The 19,485-nt window shown below is 35.5% G+C and overlaps 1 protein-coding gene across 1 annotated transcript; it reads right to left on the bottom strand.

Moving 5' to 3' along the window:
- Positions 1–1,452: 1,452 nt before the first annotated feature.
- LOC146953991 (protein NRT1/ PTR FAMILY 5.2-like) lies at positions 1,453–8,001 on the bottom strand. The gene is made up of 4 exons (XM_085713228.1): positions 7,783–8,001; positions 4,700–4,917; positions 3,684–4,249; positions 1,453–2,480 (listed from the first exon to the last, which is right to left on the bottom strand). The coding sequence occupies exons 1-4, from the start codon at positions 7,895–7,897 to the stop codon at positions 1,598–1,600; spliced, it is 1,782 nt and encodes a 593-aa protein (XP_085569354.1). The 5' UTR covers positions 7,898–8,001; the 3' UTR covers positions 1,453–1,597.
- Between the last annotated feature and the right edge of the window lie 11,484 nt (positions 8,002–19,485).

Genomic DNA, 19,485 nt, shown 5'->3' with positions numbered 1-19,485 from the left:
CGTGGAATGATCGTGTTCGCTTGGAGCTATCATGGTGTAGATTAAGGATGCATATGTTACATTATGAGTCGTGATATTTTATATATATGTTGTCTTGTACTACGTTGTGACAATACTTGGTCCAATAATGTAACATAAGAACTTTGGAACGTTGATGTATTTAGACTCAAGACTTGACGTTGTAATATTATTGTATAATTAATGTATCCAATATCAATATTAGCACTCCTTTGAATATTCAAGATATTTTCAAATATGGGTGTTCCAATTGGTATCAGAGCAGGTCTATCCAGATTGTGCCTTGGGTCATTAATAATACAATTCAAGTAGTCGTTCTTTTTGGTGTTTAGGATATTTGTTCTCGTTGTTATATTAGTTAAAATTGATCACTTTGACTTAAATATGACAGTTAGAGCGAAAATGTCTGGAGCCCGAAGGGGACGAGGCCGGCCAAGAGGTAATCCGTATGTGGAGGAGAATGTTAATCCTGATGCTCAGATGTGGGCACAGTTGATGCAACAAAACCAACAGATGATGCATATGATGCAGCAGCAGATACAGCAGAACGCTCAGACTCAGCAGCAGTGGGCTGCGAATATGCAGCAAGGTCTGGGTGTTTGTCATCAGCCCCCTCCACCACCTCCAGTTGTGGGAAATCCAATCTTTCGAGAATTCAATCGAAACCATCCCCCAGAGTTCGATGGTAGCGGTGAGCCACCTGAAGCTAAGAGGTGGATCAAGCAGATGGAAAAGATTTTCTGATGGTTCACTGTACCGAGGAAGATAAGGTGGTTTTTGCAACAAATCAATTCCGAGGTGCAGCGCTTGATTGGTGGGAAACTGCTCGGCGTAGAATGGAGAATAATGGGTTGGAGTTGAACTGGGAGAATTTCAAGCAAGTGATGAGGGAGAAGTACCTTCCTTTGTCATACAAGGTCAGGAAGGAGCAAAAATGTCTCCATCTGAGGCAAGGTCATATGTCGGTGACAGATTTTACGAAAAAGTTTGAGGAATTATCTTATTACTCTACTCACAATGAGTATGCGGGTAATGAGATGTGGAAGGTCAATCAATATAAGCATGCTTTGAGGGGAGAACTTTATGTTGTAGTAAGTCAGCAAAGGGTAACAGATTATGATGAGTTGGTGCATAACAGCTTGGAGGCTGAAAGAGGCTTTAATATTGTCAATCAATATTTCCTTTTTTCCAAAACAGTTTCACGATCGTATTGTCAAGCTTGGGATGCTAGACATCTACCGACCTCCAGCTTGCGAGGGGGTATTAGCAATAAATAGAGAAGAGGAAGATAAGACAAAGCGTGAAGCACAAGTTACTTAGCTTGAAACTCAAGTCACATTTTAGTTAGTTGCATTTCACTTGTAATTTCATTTTCATTTAGCGCTCATTTAGTTAGTTACAACAGTTATGATCAAGTGTGTAAGAGCTTGTCACTTGTAAATTTTCTGTTACAATGAATTATAATTCAGTTTAGCACATTCAGTTCATCTTCTTCTTTCTCCATGTCTGAGTTTTGTTCTGAAAAATACATTTGGATGTTATACATTTAATGTTACAATACTACCCAAGAACCAATAAACTAATCTCTTGGAGTCACTTGGTATGACACAACACTTTTCTTCTCCTTCAATTCTTCTGCAAGCACTTTTATGGAATCTGAAATTTCAGCTCTATATACATAATACTTCGTAACAATACAAAAGAAGATAAAGTTCAAGATGTTTAATATTGCCAAAAATGCATAGTAGTAATCAAGATGAGAAGCATTGAGGTTATTCAAAATCCACCCTTTGTGACCATGTTCCTCAGTGATGTGTGAAACTGTTGATAGAAGAAATGTACTAATAAAATTTCCAATGCCTAAGCTAGTCATTGAATAAGAAGTGCCCAAGCTTTTCATGCTTTCTGGAGCTTGATCATAGAAGAACTCAATTTTAGCAACCTCTAAAAATGCATCAGCTGTTCCCATAAGTAAAAATTGAGGGAGTAAAATGAATATGCTCAATGGAACTAATCCTCCATTTTCAACTACTCCATGTTCTTTGGCTACACTAAGCCTATATCTTTCAGTGAAAGTTGCAACTACCATAATCACTATATGAATTATGATTCCTATGCCCATCCTTTGAAGGAGAGTAATTCCTCTAGGGTTTTTAGTCCATCTTTGCATAATCTTTACAAAGAAACGATCATAGAGCACAACACTTATAAGCATTGATATTGTCACAAATGTACCTAAACTTGCTGGTGGAATTTTGAAACTCCCAATGCCTCTATCAAGTGTTGTTCCTTGCTTCACAAATAGTGTATTTATTTGAGCAATCATTGTACTAGGAATTAATGTAGTAGCCATGATTGGGATCATTCTTATCATTTGTTTGGTCTCCTCTACATGTGTAACTGGGCATAACACACCTCCACTAGTACTTGAATTAGTCTTGACACATGCCTTGTTGAGGAATCTGCATACATATTTTTTTTTAAGATCAAAATTCAAATTATAACAATGATAGTATAAGTTTAGGAAAATTTGAGGCATTACCGTCCTCGTGAGCTTAGCTCAGTTGGTAGGGACAATGCATAATATATGCAGGGTCCGAGGTTCAAACCTCGACCACCAAAAAAAAAATTTGAGGCATTACCATTTACCAACATAACATCTATCTAGTTGCAAATAACATGCCAAACTTGACATGATAAGTCCACAATTAAAAAATAAGTAATATTTATTTGCCATGTTGCATTCAGTAGGGTGTTCGCGGTGCGGTTTGGTTCGGTGCATAAAAGTCATCCTAATCGTGAGATAAAAAAGCATGTGGTTCGGTTTTGTTCAATTGACTTTTAAAAAGTCATCCAAACCAAATCAATGCAACTTGGATTGGTTCGTATGGCGCGGTTATTTTATACAGTACAATATTTTGTTTTTAACATTAAAATCAAATTAAAAAGTTAAAACACAACATATTTTCAACAATATTTTATATTTCATCCAATATTAAAATTTCATTTTTCACCCAACAACATAGACTGTATTAAAAATATGGACAAAAGATAATCATATTATGTGAGAAATGTACAAGACTGAGATTTTATCATTATCTAAAAGTTCAAGTAGCACATAAATACATTTTTGAAAGAAAAAAAAAAGAAAAGAAGAAACTTAACAAGTGAGAAAATATCTCATTTTATAGAAGTTTCCATTAAGTTTTTATGAGTATTTGTCTACGTGACATATATAGGTTTAATTATTATTTTTCTTAAGTTGCGGTTTGGTTTGGTTGGTAAAATAAAAATCGCAAACAAAACCATGTGGTTGAGTAAAAAATTGATCTGAATACATCCAAACCAAATGAGATTTTTTGCGGTTTCGGTTTGGGTTTTTTCGGTTTTGAACACCCCTAGCATACAACACAAGACATACCGAATGACATGCATTTTCTTTTATTAAACCTCCAATTCCTAGGGAAAGAGGACTCTAGTAAATTGGAGCTTGCTCTGTTGGTAAGTAAAGGTTGGTTAAGGATTGTTACAATCAAAATTCAACTCGAGTTTTCCTGAATGATTTGTCCTTAATTGAAACTTAGTCGAATCACTTGGTAAATAACATATGCATATATGTATTTGTGAAAAAAAAATAGGTATTAAATCAAACATGGAACTTATACCTCAATGTGGGAGTGGAATCAATTCTAACACTTCCTTTCTTTGCATACTCTTCCAAATCAAGTTCATATAGTTCTTTAGGGTCACTAGGAATAGGCACATTCCATTTCTTCATAGCAGCCACAATGACCTTAGCCATTTTAGTGAAGGGACTCCCTGTAGGTACTTTATGTCTATAGAATGGTGTGCCTGCCAAAAATATTATGATAGATATTGCAAGTCCAAGAGTTGGAAGTGCATAACCAAGAGTCCAACCCACATTATCTTGTATATAGACTAAAACAGAATTTGCAAAAAGGGTCCCAATAAAGATGCTGAACATCCACCAATTGAAGAATGAGAGTTTATGTTTCTTCTCTTTTGTGTCAAACTCATCAAATTGATCAGCACCAATGGTGGAAATGTTAGGCTTAGTTCCACCTGTTCCTACTGCTAGAGTGTAGAGTGCACCATAGAACACTACTAGCTGTAATGTGGAAGCTTCCTTGCATTTTGTAACATCCATTTCATGACACTCAGGTGGTTTTAGGCTTGGAAGAGAAACTGATAATGTGAGCATAGACATGCCCTGCCAATTTGAGGTCACATTTGAATCATTGGCCCAACAATAAAATAGGGTTATATTTGAAAGGGTTAATTAAGTAAATGGTCCTATAAATATTTAGAATTTTGTTTTAATCCTTACAAAATAAAATCACATTTTTTAGTCCATGTAACATTTTCCTTTAGCATTTTAGGGACAAAATTTTGACAGAAAATTTTTACAGGGATTAAAAATGTTGAAGGAAAATTTTACAAGGACTAAAAATACATACGGAAAATTTTACGGACTAAAAATACATACGGAAAATTTTACAAGGACTACACATACTTGCGAAAAATTTTACAAAGACTAAAAAGTATGATTTTATTTTTTAGAGGGCTTAAATATGTAAATCGTCTCTATAAGTTCGCGTGATTCCTATATATTTTTACTTAATTAACCCTATTTAACACTAGATAATAAATTAAGACATACCAATAGGTAGATAAAGGAAGCAGTAACAAAGGTCCAATAACGGCCAAGATAGGCGTCAGCAACATAAGCACCTAATATTGGAGTGATCCAAATGGTACCAACCCAATTGGTGACATTGGTAGAAGAAGTCACAGTACCTTGATGAAGCTTCTTTATTAAATATAAGATCAAATTTGACGATATCCCATAATAAGCCATTCTCTCAAATACCTCATACACTGCACCAAAATACACATTTCATTGTCAACGATATGATTCAATGTGGTCCAATAACACATAATGGTTTATGATTCCTTTTTCACAACTTGTTATATTTAATGATGTGACATCAACATTAATAACATGTCACATTTAACTACGATAAAAATGAATCAACATGGACATTTTAACCAAATCTAAGACGACTTTTGGAACAAGAATGTGGAAATTCATGTCAAAAATGATCTTAAATTGACCTAGATATACTTATAATACTGATATCTATTCATTGTGTCAACTTTTAGTCGTTTTTTTCGTTTGCAGTTATAACTCGATTTTTTTTTAGTCAGGCAGTCTAGTGGCTAGAATTCACCTTATAAGGTGAATAAGTGGGGTGTCCGGGGTTTGAACACCGGCCCCTGCATATAATAATGCATTGTCCTACTAATTGAGCTATGCTCACAGGACTCTATTCTTGTATATATGTGTTCTTTTATGTATGTAGATTCAATATTTGGATTGAGTTCTTACAAAAAAGAATAACTGGATTGGGTGCAAAAAAAAAATCTGTAATTGTTGGACAAGAGTTTGCTAATATCTTAGAGTTGTACTCTTGTGCCGCCAATCTATAACACTTACACTCCTTAGACCATCCCAATGGCGATCTAACCAATTACCATTTAAAATTTGATAGTTGGTCCCTATGTGGTACTTTTATTCGGGGAAAATTTGAGTATTTAATGGGACAGGGTCTCACTTAAGCATTTTAATTTTAAGTAGGATATATCTTTTTTTAATATTAGAATATTAAAATGCAATGATATAGAGTTGTTGATAGATAATTAACGAGTTCCGTTTAAGAAATTTGTGTGAGATCCTAAGGTTTGATGGATTGAATTTTTTTTTTTAAAGATAGGCAGATTGAATATTTATTTGATACTACTATTAAAATTATAAATAAATTATGTGCACTCCGTTTAAGAACTTTGTGTGAGATTCTAAAGTTTGACAGATTGAATTTTTTTTAAAGATAGCCGAATTAATATTTATTTGATACTACTATTAAAATTATAAATAAATTATGTGCACGCGAGAGATTTAAGTTATAAAAAATGTCACTGTTGTGGATGTTTTTATGCTATTGTTTGGTTTTTTTAGCCATGCTTACTAGTACCATGGACCTCTTCATTAAAAAAAACTAGTATCTGTGATACTTTTCTTTTGAAAGGAGTGCCTCTTCAAAAAGAAGGTGATCCATATACAGTGTCTTAGGGTACTCCTTTCAAAAAAAAATACAAGAGTTTATATAAAAGAATAATTATCCCTTAAAAAAATAAAACAATAATTATAATCATAGAATTTTTAATATCATTCTTATATATGTCTGTGTGTGTGAGAAAAGCCAGATGAACAAGATTTTATAAGGAATTATATTATAGTGGTATATTAGGAATTCTTTCTTGGTAGTACATCTCTTTATACGCCAAAGCTACTACATGACCTACCTCTCCATCAAGAATTTACTCTTCTATTAATTTCGAACGAGGTCATAAAGTATAGCAACAAATCAAATCAAATCTCAACTGCATCTTACAGCTGTATGTATAATGAGATATCCAGGTCCATAACATGCTATGAGATAGAGTCTCAAGTCGTGTTATAACCTTGTTATTTTATATAAAAATGAAGTTGAATTTTGGCATAGGATTTGATATACCTTTTTTTTATTTTTTTGAAGGAAGGATCTGATATACTTGATTATTCATTTTTCATACTTGAAATTGAAAAGCTTTTATTTTCTTCATCAAACATTAATATGTATTTTAATCGAACACCCGAAGTATTTTGAGTAGTACCCTCCCTCATTATAAATGTTCTTTTTATGATGATATTTTTTGGCTCATATTATTTCTAAAATCCTCACTTTAGGGTATATATACTTATAATTTTTTTTTTCTTTCGCACCGATTTCCAACCCACCAAAGGTGGGCGACTAATCCGGCTCGTACATAGAGGCATGCGCACTGGGCAAACGTTGTTCCCCCTGGAAATCGAACCCGGTATTCCCCAGGTACGTCCTTGGAAGGAGCTCCTTGCCACTGGAGCCCAAGCAACTTGGTTCTTATATATACTTATAATTTTTAATACTATTAACTTTTTCCACAAATATACACACTTATTTATTTTATCTTAAGTCACCTAATTACTTCACTAGTTGTTATTAATAAGAAAACTTTAGTAAATGAAATTCATTTATTATTAAAACCAACATAACCAATTACTTTCTTAAAATTGTAAATGATACGGGTGGGTACATAATAATATATCTTGCAAACTGTGGCTTGCCATTACTAGATCGTTGTGGTTATTGCAAAAGAGCAATGTTATATCTCTAGAAAAAAAACATCAAGAATTCTTCAAGAATAAAAAGCAACCAATCACAATGCACTATTTGCCACAATTCAAGGAGGTGTGGCTGAAAAATAGGAAGTGGACAAAATCATGCAATTAAAACTTGTCACATGTGTCTTGAAAAATTCGTGATGCTATTTTTCTAGATAAATAGCATTTTCCATTGCAAAATAATGAAATCCAATTTTTGGCATTTTCATTGATTAACTCATTAACACAGCCAATAGACCATCCTTATATACCACAAGGCATTCTTACGTACCTCCTTCCACGTACATTTTTAACAATTTTAATAAAAAAGGCATTGAAAACTCAAGTTCAATTTTGGTGAATGATAAAAATACTAACATTACAACTAATTAATATCATTGACGGTTTAAAAAAAATGTCGAATCAAAACCATTTTTAACAACATTTATTATTTCAACAAACAAAAATAACCATAGATGAGAGAGCAAGAGGAAATGGCATACCAACAAAGAAGGAACAAGCTTTCCAACAACCGGTTTTGGATTTGAGAATAGGTTTCCCTTTAAGATCAACAGTTCCATCTTGTGTGAACTCACTCACTACCCTTCCCTCTTCCATGTTAACCTTTTTTAGGGGAAAAAAATCAAGAGCAAGAACAAGCAATATTGCTTGTTTTTCTAGCTAACTAACTAATTTTGAAGTGACCATTAAAGAAATGCCACAATTTTATAGAATGTATTGCTAACTAAAGTAGCTCTAACTGGTAACTGTCATGGGACCACTATTATTAATATTTATCACTTTTGGGGCACACCGCCAATTCTGGCAGATTTTTTTATTTTTTAGTTTCCAGTTTTATTTTTTTAATTGGATCGTATCTATTTTAGTCATAAAAGTTTAGAAAACACGATCAATATATTCTCTAAGGCATATTTTTAACACTTTGATTTTTTAAAAATCATGTAGATCTTATGAAATTTATGTAATTTTGTCGGTTAGCCGCCGGTTACGTATTCCTCGGCAGTTAACTGTCGTCGGATCGATCGGCAGTTAACTGCCGATACATTCAATTATGCAGACAGCAGGTTCTGCATAATGGATTCAAGCCATTTTTCAGCCTATTTTTACCTGTAATTCAACCACATCATTTTCAGAGGCAATACAACTCATACACTTCATAATCACTCATAAACAAGAACAATACATAATCTTTTACAATTGACCATAATTAAATCAATCCATTTCGTTAAAATTACACGAATGTTTGGAATTCATCAAAATATTAAAGAGTGTTTGAAATTAAACAACACATTACATATCATTACATAAAATATATATTGACATTATACGCATGTGCAAATGGAACGAACACACATATATAATATATTATCTTCAACCATATTCCTAAACATAAATCTTACGTCGCTATCGTCACGAATAAGTCAAGGCACATAGCTCGCCGTTTTCCACATGTCTTCATCTTTATCTGCTCCGAGGTCCATGCAAGGCATTTGACCAAATATGTGACGTGTATATTGATTTTCACCAAGATACTCAAAATATGTGTTAAGTTGTGCCTTCAAATCATCAATAGTATCTGTCGGAGTTATCATAACCTTAATTGTCTTTTTGAAAGAAGGGTACCGAACACGACCTTCAAGTTTTGCAACCTCAGACATGTTTTACTTGACAAAAGCTTTATGAAAAAAAAATCATACATTAGAATGTAATTAGAATGAAATTAAATGAAATGTAATAACCAATAAAAAAAAGTATATCAAATGCGTAAACATTAATAACGAATAAAAAAGTATTGCACTAGTTCCACCACATAAAATTCATATTTTCATATATTTATATAAATTACATAATGTTAGTTATATATTGGCCACAAAAAATTGGCATTACAGTATCGACCCAAAAAATATGTCGGTGTAATTTCTACCAAAAAAAATGATTAACACCGACAAAAAATCACTCATATCGCATCAAGTGAAATTGAATCTTCTTCATCTTCTCCAATAACTTCAAATTCTTCCTTTGCTTTTTCGGGAGTGTCACACAAAATAGGTTTTGCTTCATTTGACTCTCTTTTTTGGTTGGGCCGGTTTCTATCCCTTTTCAATAATCATGAGATTTTGGGACCTAGCATGTTGATCCAAATACTTAAATTCCCAAGTCGATGCATCAATACTTCTATGATTGTTCCACTCCGTAGATGATGGAGGTAGTGGACAACCATCTTTCAAAAATAGAAGCACAAAATGATTGGGAATTAAGTCATGGCACATGATGGGGGTTTTTTGCTTCGTCGGTGGTAGCCCTCTTAGTGGGTAAAAAGATTCTGAAGTTCCAATTTCATAATTTGTCAACAAGATCACACACCTATTGTAATAATTTGCAACGATGTATCCTATGTCCGAAAACGTCAACCACTTATCAACAAGTGCAATACCACCACTATTTGTTGGAAGATGTAAGCCATTTAAACTGTAGTTATAACGATTCTCACCTGCATATACCTCCACAAAATTATTTATATGATCTTTCAACTCTTGAATAAGATGTCTATGAATCATGATATGACTTTCTTCAGTCAATCCCAAGAACTCGGCTATACTCGAAATCCACAATGTCCATCGCATATAACATCCGCCACTTTTTCAATAAATGGAACCATGAACTTTGGCATATAATCAATAGGGCTCAAAACCGGAATAGACGTTGGAACCGGAATAGGCTTTGGAACCGGTGTAGACTTTGGAAATCGAGTAGGTGGTGGAAGTGGGGAACGTGGTGTTTTACCAAGACGAGCACCTTTCTTTTTAGGAATGATGACGTTGTTGGTGATGATGACGGTTGACTATCCGGATTTTGGGAATCAACACGCTCCCACCAAGAAGGGATTCGACTAGTCGATGCCACTTTTGGTCTAGACCTCACAATATCCACTTTTTTCTTGGCTCCCTTGGTTGGTACTTTTCGTGGTGGTGGAGACAACATTGTGGTGTCTGGAAATGCCAACTGCCGCAAAACCTCTTTCATTTCTAGCTTCATTTGATAAGGGACTTTCTTGAGACGTTCTTGAATACCATTACACTCCTCCTCGACAGAATAACCATCTTCATTACTTTCTTCAACCATACATAACCTATGCCAATGACAGTGTATCTCATCCAATAAAATAGGCTTGTCGTCACGGATTTTAGTAGCAATAAAGCGTGCACATGGTAGCCCATACGATGTCATTTGAACACAACCACAAATTTCCTTGTCCATACACAATGTTCCACTACAACGTTGCTCTTCCAAAACAATGTTGCCCAAAGCATATTAGACACATAACCCCCTAACCTAGTGGAAATAATAATTTATTAAGGATCGTAGTGGAATTAATAATTGAAGAGTTTTTATAATTTTCATTAAATCAAAGGCTTTTTTGTCAAAAAAAAATTAATTCAAGGGCTTTAAAAAGAAAAATTAATTTAAGGGCTTTTTTCTTTCTTTTTTCAGAAATTAAAATAACCTTACTCTTTTTTTTTTTTGGTAGAAAAAATAACTTTACTCTAATATGAATTCACTTATATATTTAAGGATTAATTAAATAATTTTTTTTTTGCTGAATCAAGAGTGAGGAAGACATCAAGGAGCCGCTGGACATCCCGACTAGGTCGACACCTCTAGGGAACTCCAATCCTATACCGCTCACTCATAAAATATATTGGACAGCATTAGAATGTCGAAGAGAACCATCCGTGTTGACCTTGATGAATGGAGGAGTCGGAGATTTCCAAACAATCATCTCAATATCCTTGAAGCGCCGCAAGGAAGGGAGAATATGAAACCTGTCCAATAATCTAATGTCAACAGTAGTAGGAAGGCAATGACAGTTCGATGCATGCCCGGACATCGAACCATAAATTAAATAAATGATATTTATAAATACTAGTTGAATAGATATACTCTCACGTGTCCGTTTTTCCGCTCTTTTTATGGCATTAATACGTGTAGATTATCAATGATATTTTATAAAAAAAATTGCGTGTAAATTACAAACAATATTTTATATAATTTTTTTGATATAGATTAAAATTATAAGTATAGAGTTGTAAAATGGGTAAAGTTCCTTTCCTTTACTTGGGATTGTCTATTGGTGGAAACCCGCGGAGGTTGATTACTCTAAAGTCTGTCTTAACTACTTTACCTGTCTATGCTCTTTCCTTCTTCAAGACTCCATCAGGTATAATCTCTTCCATAAAATCTCTTTTGATTATCCTTTTTTTTTTTTGGGGGGGGGGGGGGGGGGGGGGGGGGGGCGGGATCATAGGAAAATTTCTTGGGAAGGATGGAGGTATGTGTGTATGCGAAAGGAGTATGGTGGTTTGGGAGTTAGGCAGTTGAGGGAGTTGAATGAGGCGTTGTTGGGAAAGTGGTGTTGGAGATTGTTAGTTGATAGAGAGGGTTTGTGGTATTGAGTGTTGGTGGCTAGATATGGTAAGGAGGATAGGAGGTTGGAGGATGGGGGTCAGGGTGTTCTATGTGTTGGATATTTGTGTGTTGGCTTCACTTTTGCTAAAACAAATATTCATGTATGATGTTGGATACGATGTTCCAACATCTTAGCACGGTTCAGTGTGCCCTGTTTATGTGGCTTGATTTACGCACTTTTTAAGGAATCCACGTCTTATTTCTTGTTGGCCAAGCTGCGTGCTTTTTGTACAGAATCAGATGGTTTATTATTTCCTAAAGTTGTGGTAACTATTTAGGAAACTTTGGATGTGTTTGGTTTGTTCCTAAAGATGTTCCTACTTTTTAGGAGTTACTATATTTGTTACTGATTCTTGTGTAACAGATCACTATTTGATCTGGATTGTTCTGAAGCCCAACAAGATGTTATAACCCGTATTGCTTCTGTAACATCCCGTTTTCCCAACCTTAAAATTTCATTTAAAATCAGAGTATTTTGATCACAAACGGAATGTCACATACTTCATTTAAATCATAAAATGGATAATAATAATAATCCTTCAAATTCAACATCATGAAAATCTTAAAACTGTTGCAGCGGAAAATAGTTCAACATTTAAAAGTCTTCGCACGCAGGCCTGATTGGAAAATCTCATAAATTAGTTCATAAAAGAGACACGTAAGGAATAGAAGTAAAAGCAAGCCCCCATCCCGTTACGAATCAGAGCACCTAGACACCAAGTGAGGAGTCCACTCACGAACGCCTCTAATCTTTATTACCTGCACATTACCCACGGTCGAGGCAACATATACGCAGAAGGGGTGAGATTTCATAATCAATACATTAAGCATATAATCCAATAAAATGCATTTAACAAGTTAAACATTAATAACATCTCAACAATTAACACTTAGCATATTTTTCATTTCATAACAAATACAATCATCAAATACTATTACTAATTTTCATCTCAAATCATAATCAACTTAACACTCAACTTGACGACACAACTCATCTTTGACCATGCAACTCTATCAACTCAACAACAGCTTAACAACTTAGACCATCATGAAACTTCTTGATATGCAAATGCATGTGGTACCAATCAACTACAAAATGAGCATAATAGGCTCTTCAACGTGTGAGCACAAAGGCTGCCGGGCCTAAAGCCCCCAACTTTAATGAGCACAAAGGCTGTCGGGCCTAAAGCCCCCAACTTTAATGAGCATGCAATGAACTCAAACTTCCAACAACATAGACCGACTCATGCAACTTCAAGACACTAACAGTCAATAGCACGGAACAGCAGCAAGATACAGCATTTAATAACACTTGAATGCGTTAACATCATCTAAGGAATGAATTACATCAACATAAGTATCATAAAGCATCATTATAACATTCATGCAACAACACTACTAATCTCAGTCACCTGAACAAACTTCTGGAGCTTATGAAAGTATCCTAAACAGCTCTCTTACTTACTTCTAAGATCAACTCAAGACTACACGTGCGAAAGGATCGCATCGGGACAATTTTGGGCAACTATCAGCCTAACTCGCAGTGGCGAGTAACTTTGCTCGCAATGGCGAGTAAAGCGTGCATTCTGGGTTCCTAAGTCCTTACTCGCAGTGGCGAGTTATTCTGCTCGCAATGGCGAGCTTACAAGTCACTCGCAGTTGCGAGTTGCATTGCTCGCAGTTGCGAGCTCTGGGTTCTAGCTCGCAGTTGCGAGTGTCCTTGCTCGCAGGTGCGAGCGATGAATGTCAGTACGGCCAGAAACCTAAAAATCACAACTTTTCACTTATACTCATGATTCTTTCATCCAAATAGCATCTAATTATCATCTTAAGTAATATCTAAGGTCTGTACACTAATTTTGCATCAATCTAACATCTGTTCATGATTCAATCATCAAAATTGATCTTAAACCTGATTCCCAATTCTCACCAAAGCTTAACCTAATCATGCTAAATTCATCCTATAGAATTATACCCTTAATAATATTGAAAATTAGTCTCACCCTTACCTGGTAATTGCAGAAATCGCAGCCATCACTCTCTTGTTCTCCTCTTCTGACTTTTCTCCCTTTTTCTCCAAAAACGTACGTACCGTTTTTCTAACTTATGTCTGTCTATTTATCTCTCCTTTTTACTCTTCTCACTACTAAATTACTCATCTCACAACACAGCCCAAATTCTAATATTTTTATTTTCTTTATCATATCTTATTTTATTTAATAATAAAATAAGTCATACCAACATAACAACTTCAGGAATCATAAAATCCACATATATCAATCACTTAAATCATAAATCATATAAGCATATATTTATAAATATACTCTAAACTTCATCGAATTAATTAAATAATTAAGACGGGCGTTAAAACTCTCCCCAACTTATAGAATTTTCGTCCTCGAAAATTTACCTCAAGCAAACAACTCTGGATAAGACTCCATCATCTTACTCTCTAGCTCCCATGTCAAGCTTTCACCAGTCGTTCCACTCCAAACAACTCTCACTAGAGGTATCTCCTTGCCTCTCAACGTCTTCATCTTGCGATCATCAATCCTCAAGGATAAGGTCTCTACCGTAAGGTTGTCTCTAACTTGCACATCATCACTCTGAATCACATGGGACGGGTCTGGAACATACTTCCTCAGTTGCGACACATGAAACACATCGTGCAAATTCGATAAATGCGGTGGTAAGCCAACTCTATAAGCCACCGTGCCAATTCTCTCAGATATCTGATAAGGACCAATAAACTTTGGAGTCAACTTCTTTGACTTCAATGCACGACCAACACCGGTCGTTGGAGTAACTCTCAAGAACACATGGTCTCCCTCTTGAAACTCAAGGTCTTTCTTACGCTTATCATGGTAACTCTTCTGTCGACTCTGCGACGCTTTCATCTTCTCTTGAATCATTTTCACCTTCTCAGTAGTCTGTTGAACAATTTCTGGTCCTAAAACCACACTTTCACCTGTCTCAAACCAACAGAACGGAGTCCTACACCTCCGACCATACAAAGCCTTGAAAGGTGCCATCCCAATACTTGAATGATAGCTGTTATTATAAGTGAACTCTATCAACGGAAGATGACTATCCCAAGTTCCACCTTGCTCAAGTACACATACTCTCAACAAATCTTCGAGTGACTGAATCGTTCTTTCCGACTGACCATCTGTTTGGGGATGATAAGCCGAACTCAATCTCAACTTAGAGCCTAAAGCTTCTTGCAAACTTTTCCAAAATCTCAAAGTAAATCTTGGATCTCTATCTGACACAATGCTTGAAGGAACACCATGCAGCTTCACAATGTCTCGAATATAAATTTCCGCCAACTGAGCTACAGGAAAACTAATATTGATCGGAATGAAGTGTGCCGACTTCGTCAATCTATCGACAATCACCCAAATAGCGTCATTCCCTGTAGGAGTATTCGGCAAAATCGTCACAAAATCCATGGATATGCTATCCCATTTCCATTCTGGTACATTTAACGGTGTCATCAACCCAGCAGGTTTCTGATGCTCTACCTTCGACTTCTGACAAATCAGACAAGAGTACACAAATTGTGCTACATCACGTTTCAATCCAGACCACCAAAACAACTTCTTCAAGTCATGATACATCTTTGTAGCTCCCGGATGAATACTTAAGCTACTCCTATGACTCTCTTCAAGAATCATCTTCTTTATCTCATCATTGTCTGGAATGCAAATCCTACCTCGAAATCTCAGCACACCTTGATCATCTACCTTGAAGTCATTATCTTCAGTTTGATTACTAGCAACCAACAAGTCCACAAACTTAACATCAGCTTGCTGCGCATCTTTAATATCTTTTAAGGAATCATTATCAATTTTCAACATTCCTAACTTAACGCTCCGAGACGACATTTCACAAACCAAGCTCATATCCCTAAACTGTTCAAGCAATTCAAATTCCTTCACCATCATAGCAGACATATGTAAACTTTTCCTACTTAAGGCATCCGCAACAACATTAGCTTTACCCGGATGGTAATTCAAACTAAAGTCATAATCCTTCAACAATTCGAGCCACCGTCGCTGTCGCATATTCAATTCTTTCTGATCAATCAAATACTTCAAGCTCTTGTGATCACTAAACACCTCAAATCTCGAACCATACAAGTAATGTCTCCAAATCTTAAGGACAAATACGACTGCAGCTAACTCCAGATCATGAGTACGATAATTTCGTTCATGAGTTCTCAACTGTCTTGAGGCATAAGCAACCACTTTACCATCTTGCATAAGCACACCGTCTAAGCCCAGTTTGGACGCATCACAATACACAGCAAAAGGTTCATCAGGTTTTGGCAAAATCAAAACTGGAGCCGTCGTCAAACGCTTCTTCAATTCATTAAAACTGTTCTCACAATGAACATCCCACACAAAGGTTTTACCTTTACACGTCAACTGTGTTAACGGAAGTGCTAACTTAGAAAATCCTTCTATAAATCTTCGGTAGTATCCTGCCAAACCCAAAAAGCTTCTAATCTCTGTAACTGACTTAGGAGTCTCCCATTGTGATACTGCTTCAACTTTAGATGGATCGACTGCAATACCACTACCAGAAATAACATGGCCCAGAAAACTTACCTCGTTTAACCAGAATTCACACTTAGACAATTTAGCATACAACTTCTTCTCTTTTAGCACTTGCAAAACGATTTTCAAATGTTCTGCATGTTCTTCTTCTGTCTTAGAGTAAACCAAAATATCATCGATGAACACAACCACAAAGCGATCCAAAAATGCATGGAAAATGCGATTCATATACTCCATAAACACGTCAGGCGCATTACTCACACCAAAAGGCATCACCTTATATTCATAATGACCATATCGCGTCCTAAAAGCCGTCTTCTGCATATCTTCATTTTTACTTTAATCTGATGATAACCCGACCTCAAATCAATCTTGCTGAACACACGTGCACCCACCAGCTGGTCCATCAAATCATCAATTCTAGGAAGTGGATATCTATTCTTTATAGTTACTTTATTCAGTTGTCGATAATCAATGCACAACCTCATACTTCCATCTTTCTTCTTAACCAACAATATCGGTGCTCCCCACGGTGAAACACTCGGTCTTATGAACTTCTTTTCTAGCAAATCTGCCAACTGTCTCTTCAACTCAGCCAACTCAGAAGCTGACATACGGTAAGGTGTCATAGACACAGGCTTCGTTCCTGGAACAAGATCAATAGAAAATTCAACTTCTCTCTCTGGTGGTACATCAGGAATTTCATCAGGGAAAACTTCAGGAAAATCACACACCACTTGCAACTTATCAATCACTGCTTGATTCTCCAAAGATAAGGATGCCATCACGGAAAACATCAAGATCCCATCGCGTTCTAATTGCTTCAGCTGCTTAGTAGACAAAAATTCTGCTCCACTTTCCTCTTCAGCAGAAGAGAAACGCACCGACTTACTAAAACAATTAATGAGAACATGGTTGTACTCTAACCAGTTCATACCAAGAATTACATACATTCCACTCAGAGGCAGACAAACTAAATCAATCTCAAAATCACGATCAAACATAGACAAAGGACATCGTAAACAAACAAGAGAAGTAGTCACCGAACCCTTAGCTGGAGTTTCGACAACCATTTCTCCACTCATATCAGACACAGCAAGACCCAACTTAGAAGCACAATCAAAAGCAACAAAACAATGTGTAGTGTAACAGCCCGATTTTCGCTAGTTTTATTTTATTATTTATTATGTGTGTTATATGTGCTCTTATGTGATTATTTGCCTCTGTGTGTATTTTGGTCGGGATTCGTAGAATTCGGTGTAGAAGGGTATTTTAGTCATTTTGGACTTAGGGGCATTTTGGTCATTTTGAGGGCAGTGGCAATTTTGTAATTTTGCAGAAAGTTATTTTTTTAGTGTTTAGTGGAAGTTATTATTTTACCTAGATACTAGAGAGGGTGTAGTAATTATTTTAATTACCGTTAAGTGATCGTTAGTGTTGTATTTTACCGGTAAGTGAGTAGTAACATTTTTGAGGTTGAATTAGAAATGGGTTAGGCCCATTAAGGTTGTGAGATAAGCCCATTAAGTGAGCCTTTATAAACTAATGTTGGTGAGAAGAGATAGGGTTACAACATTTTCATTTCATTTCATTGGAGAGGAGAAGAGATAGAAACTAGAGAGAGGAGCAAGAACAAGGGTTAGAGGCAAGAGGGAGATTCACCATCTAGGAGCTAAATTGAAGCTTGAATTAAGGATTCTTGGTGTTAGAGGTAAGGGGGTTAGTCTTTACTCATAATCACCTAGTTGTAGCTTCTACCCTAACTTCTTACATAAGTGCTTATTTGAATAATTGATTATTTGTGCAATTAAGTGTGAAATTCGTGCTTATGTTATGATGTCATGTTTGGGTATGCAAATTAAATGTTAATTGAGTTGTTGATGATGAATTTGAGAGCTTAAATCATGTACATATGTATGCTTTGTGTTTTAATCAAAAATTGATGATATGAAGTGTTGTTGTGATGAATTGTTGATGAATTCATGATGTTTAGTTGTTGTTGTTGTTCTGAGATGTTGTTGTTGATGATTAAAACATTGGGTAATCATAATTGGAGAGTTTACTATGACTTTGTGTTGTTTTTGTGGTTTTGATGAAAAATGGGTCAAATGATGATTTTTGTTAAGAGGATGTTGTATTGCAAATTTTATATGATTTTGAGTGTCTTTTCATGTTTAGAAATGTTTAAACAAACTTTGGGATCAAATTTGAGCTTTGGGAAGTCAAAATTGGAGTTTTGGGGTGAAAATGAGGTTTTTCCCGAGACTGGACTGTCATAACTCGCAGTTGCAAGTAAATCACTCGCAGTTGCGAGTTGCACAGGACAGAACTCCCTGTTTCGCATTCTTGCGTCTTTTTCGCACGTTTCTGTTTTGAAATGGTTTTCGGTGTAAACATGAAAGTTGTAGATAATTTTGTTAGCTTTCCAATGGCTTTGGTTTGACTTGAAAATAATTCTTGGTTTTTGAGTTATGATGAAAATACTCCAAGGTGGTCTTGGTGAAATTTTACGAAAATTCCGCATAACTATTTCTAAGTCGACCCAAACCTTATGGATTGTTTCCAATCTTCGAAACTTATATTTTATGAGTTCAATTAAGGTGTTTAGTAGTATTTAAACTATGATGTGAGGGATCTAACTTGTTTTGCTTTGAAAATGGAAAATTTTGTAAAAAGTGGAAAAGTGAGACGAACTTTGTGATTTTTATGAATTCGTTGTTTTTGGCCGATGAAATGCCTATGTATCCTCTACTGCACCTATAAGCGACTTGTGAGAATACATGGCATAGGCAATTGAGCTTGTAGAGTTGGTTTTGGTTCATAAATTCTATTATTTTTAAAAGGTGACTTTTGGAGACGAACTTAGTAGAAATGAATCTTGAAGGACTAAAGTCTTATGAATCTTTTGTGAATGGTCACATATGATTAAATAATTGTGTTTGAATGATTGTAGAAGGTTGAGAATGATGCTTATCATAAATTGTTGTGTTATTCCATTTTACTTGATTTATGTGATGTAAATGGAAACGAATTGTAAATTGATGATGATGAATGTGGATGAACCTTATGTGAGCTATGATTGTTGAATGTATGGGCATGATTCTTGATAATGCAATGTTGTTGAGTTGTTGAAATGTAAAAGGAGGTGTACTTTTA

The sequence above is a fragment of the Medicago sativa genome, chromosome 1 (genome assembly GCF_051527215.1).
Source record: "Medicago sativa cultivar Bolivia chromosome 1, Bolivia_mono, whole genome shotgun sequence".
Lineage (NCBI taxonomy): Eukaryota > Viridiplantae > Streptophyta > Magnoliopsida > Fabales > Fabaceae > Medicago > Medicago sativa.
This window is presented reverse-complemented; position numbering and strand designations above follow the sequence as displayed.

Excerpts from the sequence above, each read along its gene's own strand:
- LOC146953991 (XM_085713228.1), bottom strand. The coding sequence starts at position 7,897 with ATGGAAGAGGGAAGGGTAGTGAGTGAGTTCACACAAGATGGAACTGTT. Across the intron at positions 4,918-7,782 it reads AGCTTGTTCCTTCTTTGTTG|TGTATGAGGTATTTGAGAGA; the intron begins GTATGCCATTTC and ends ATTTTGGTGCAG. Across the intron at positions 4,250-4,699 it reads CTTCCTTTATCTACCTATTG|GGCATGTCTATGCTCACATT; the intron begins GTATGTCTTAAT and ends TCAAATTGGCAG.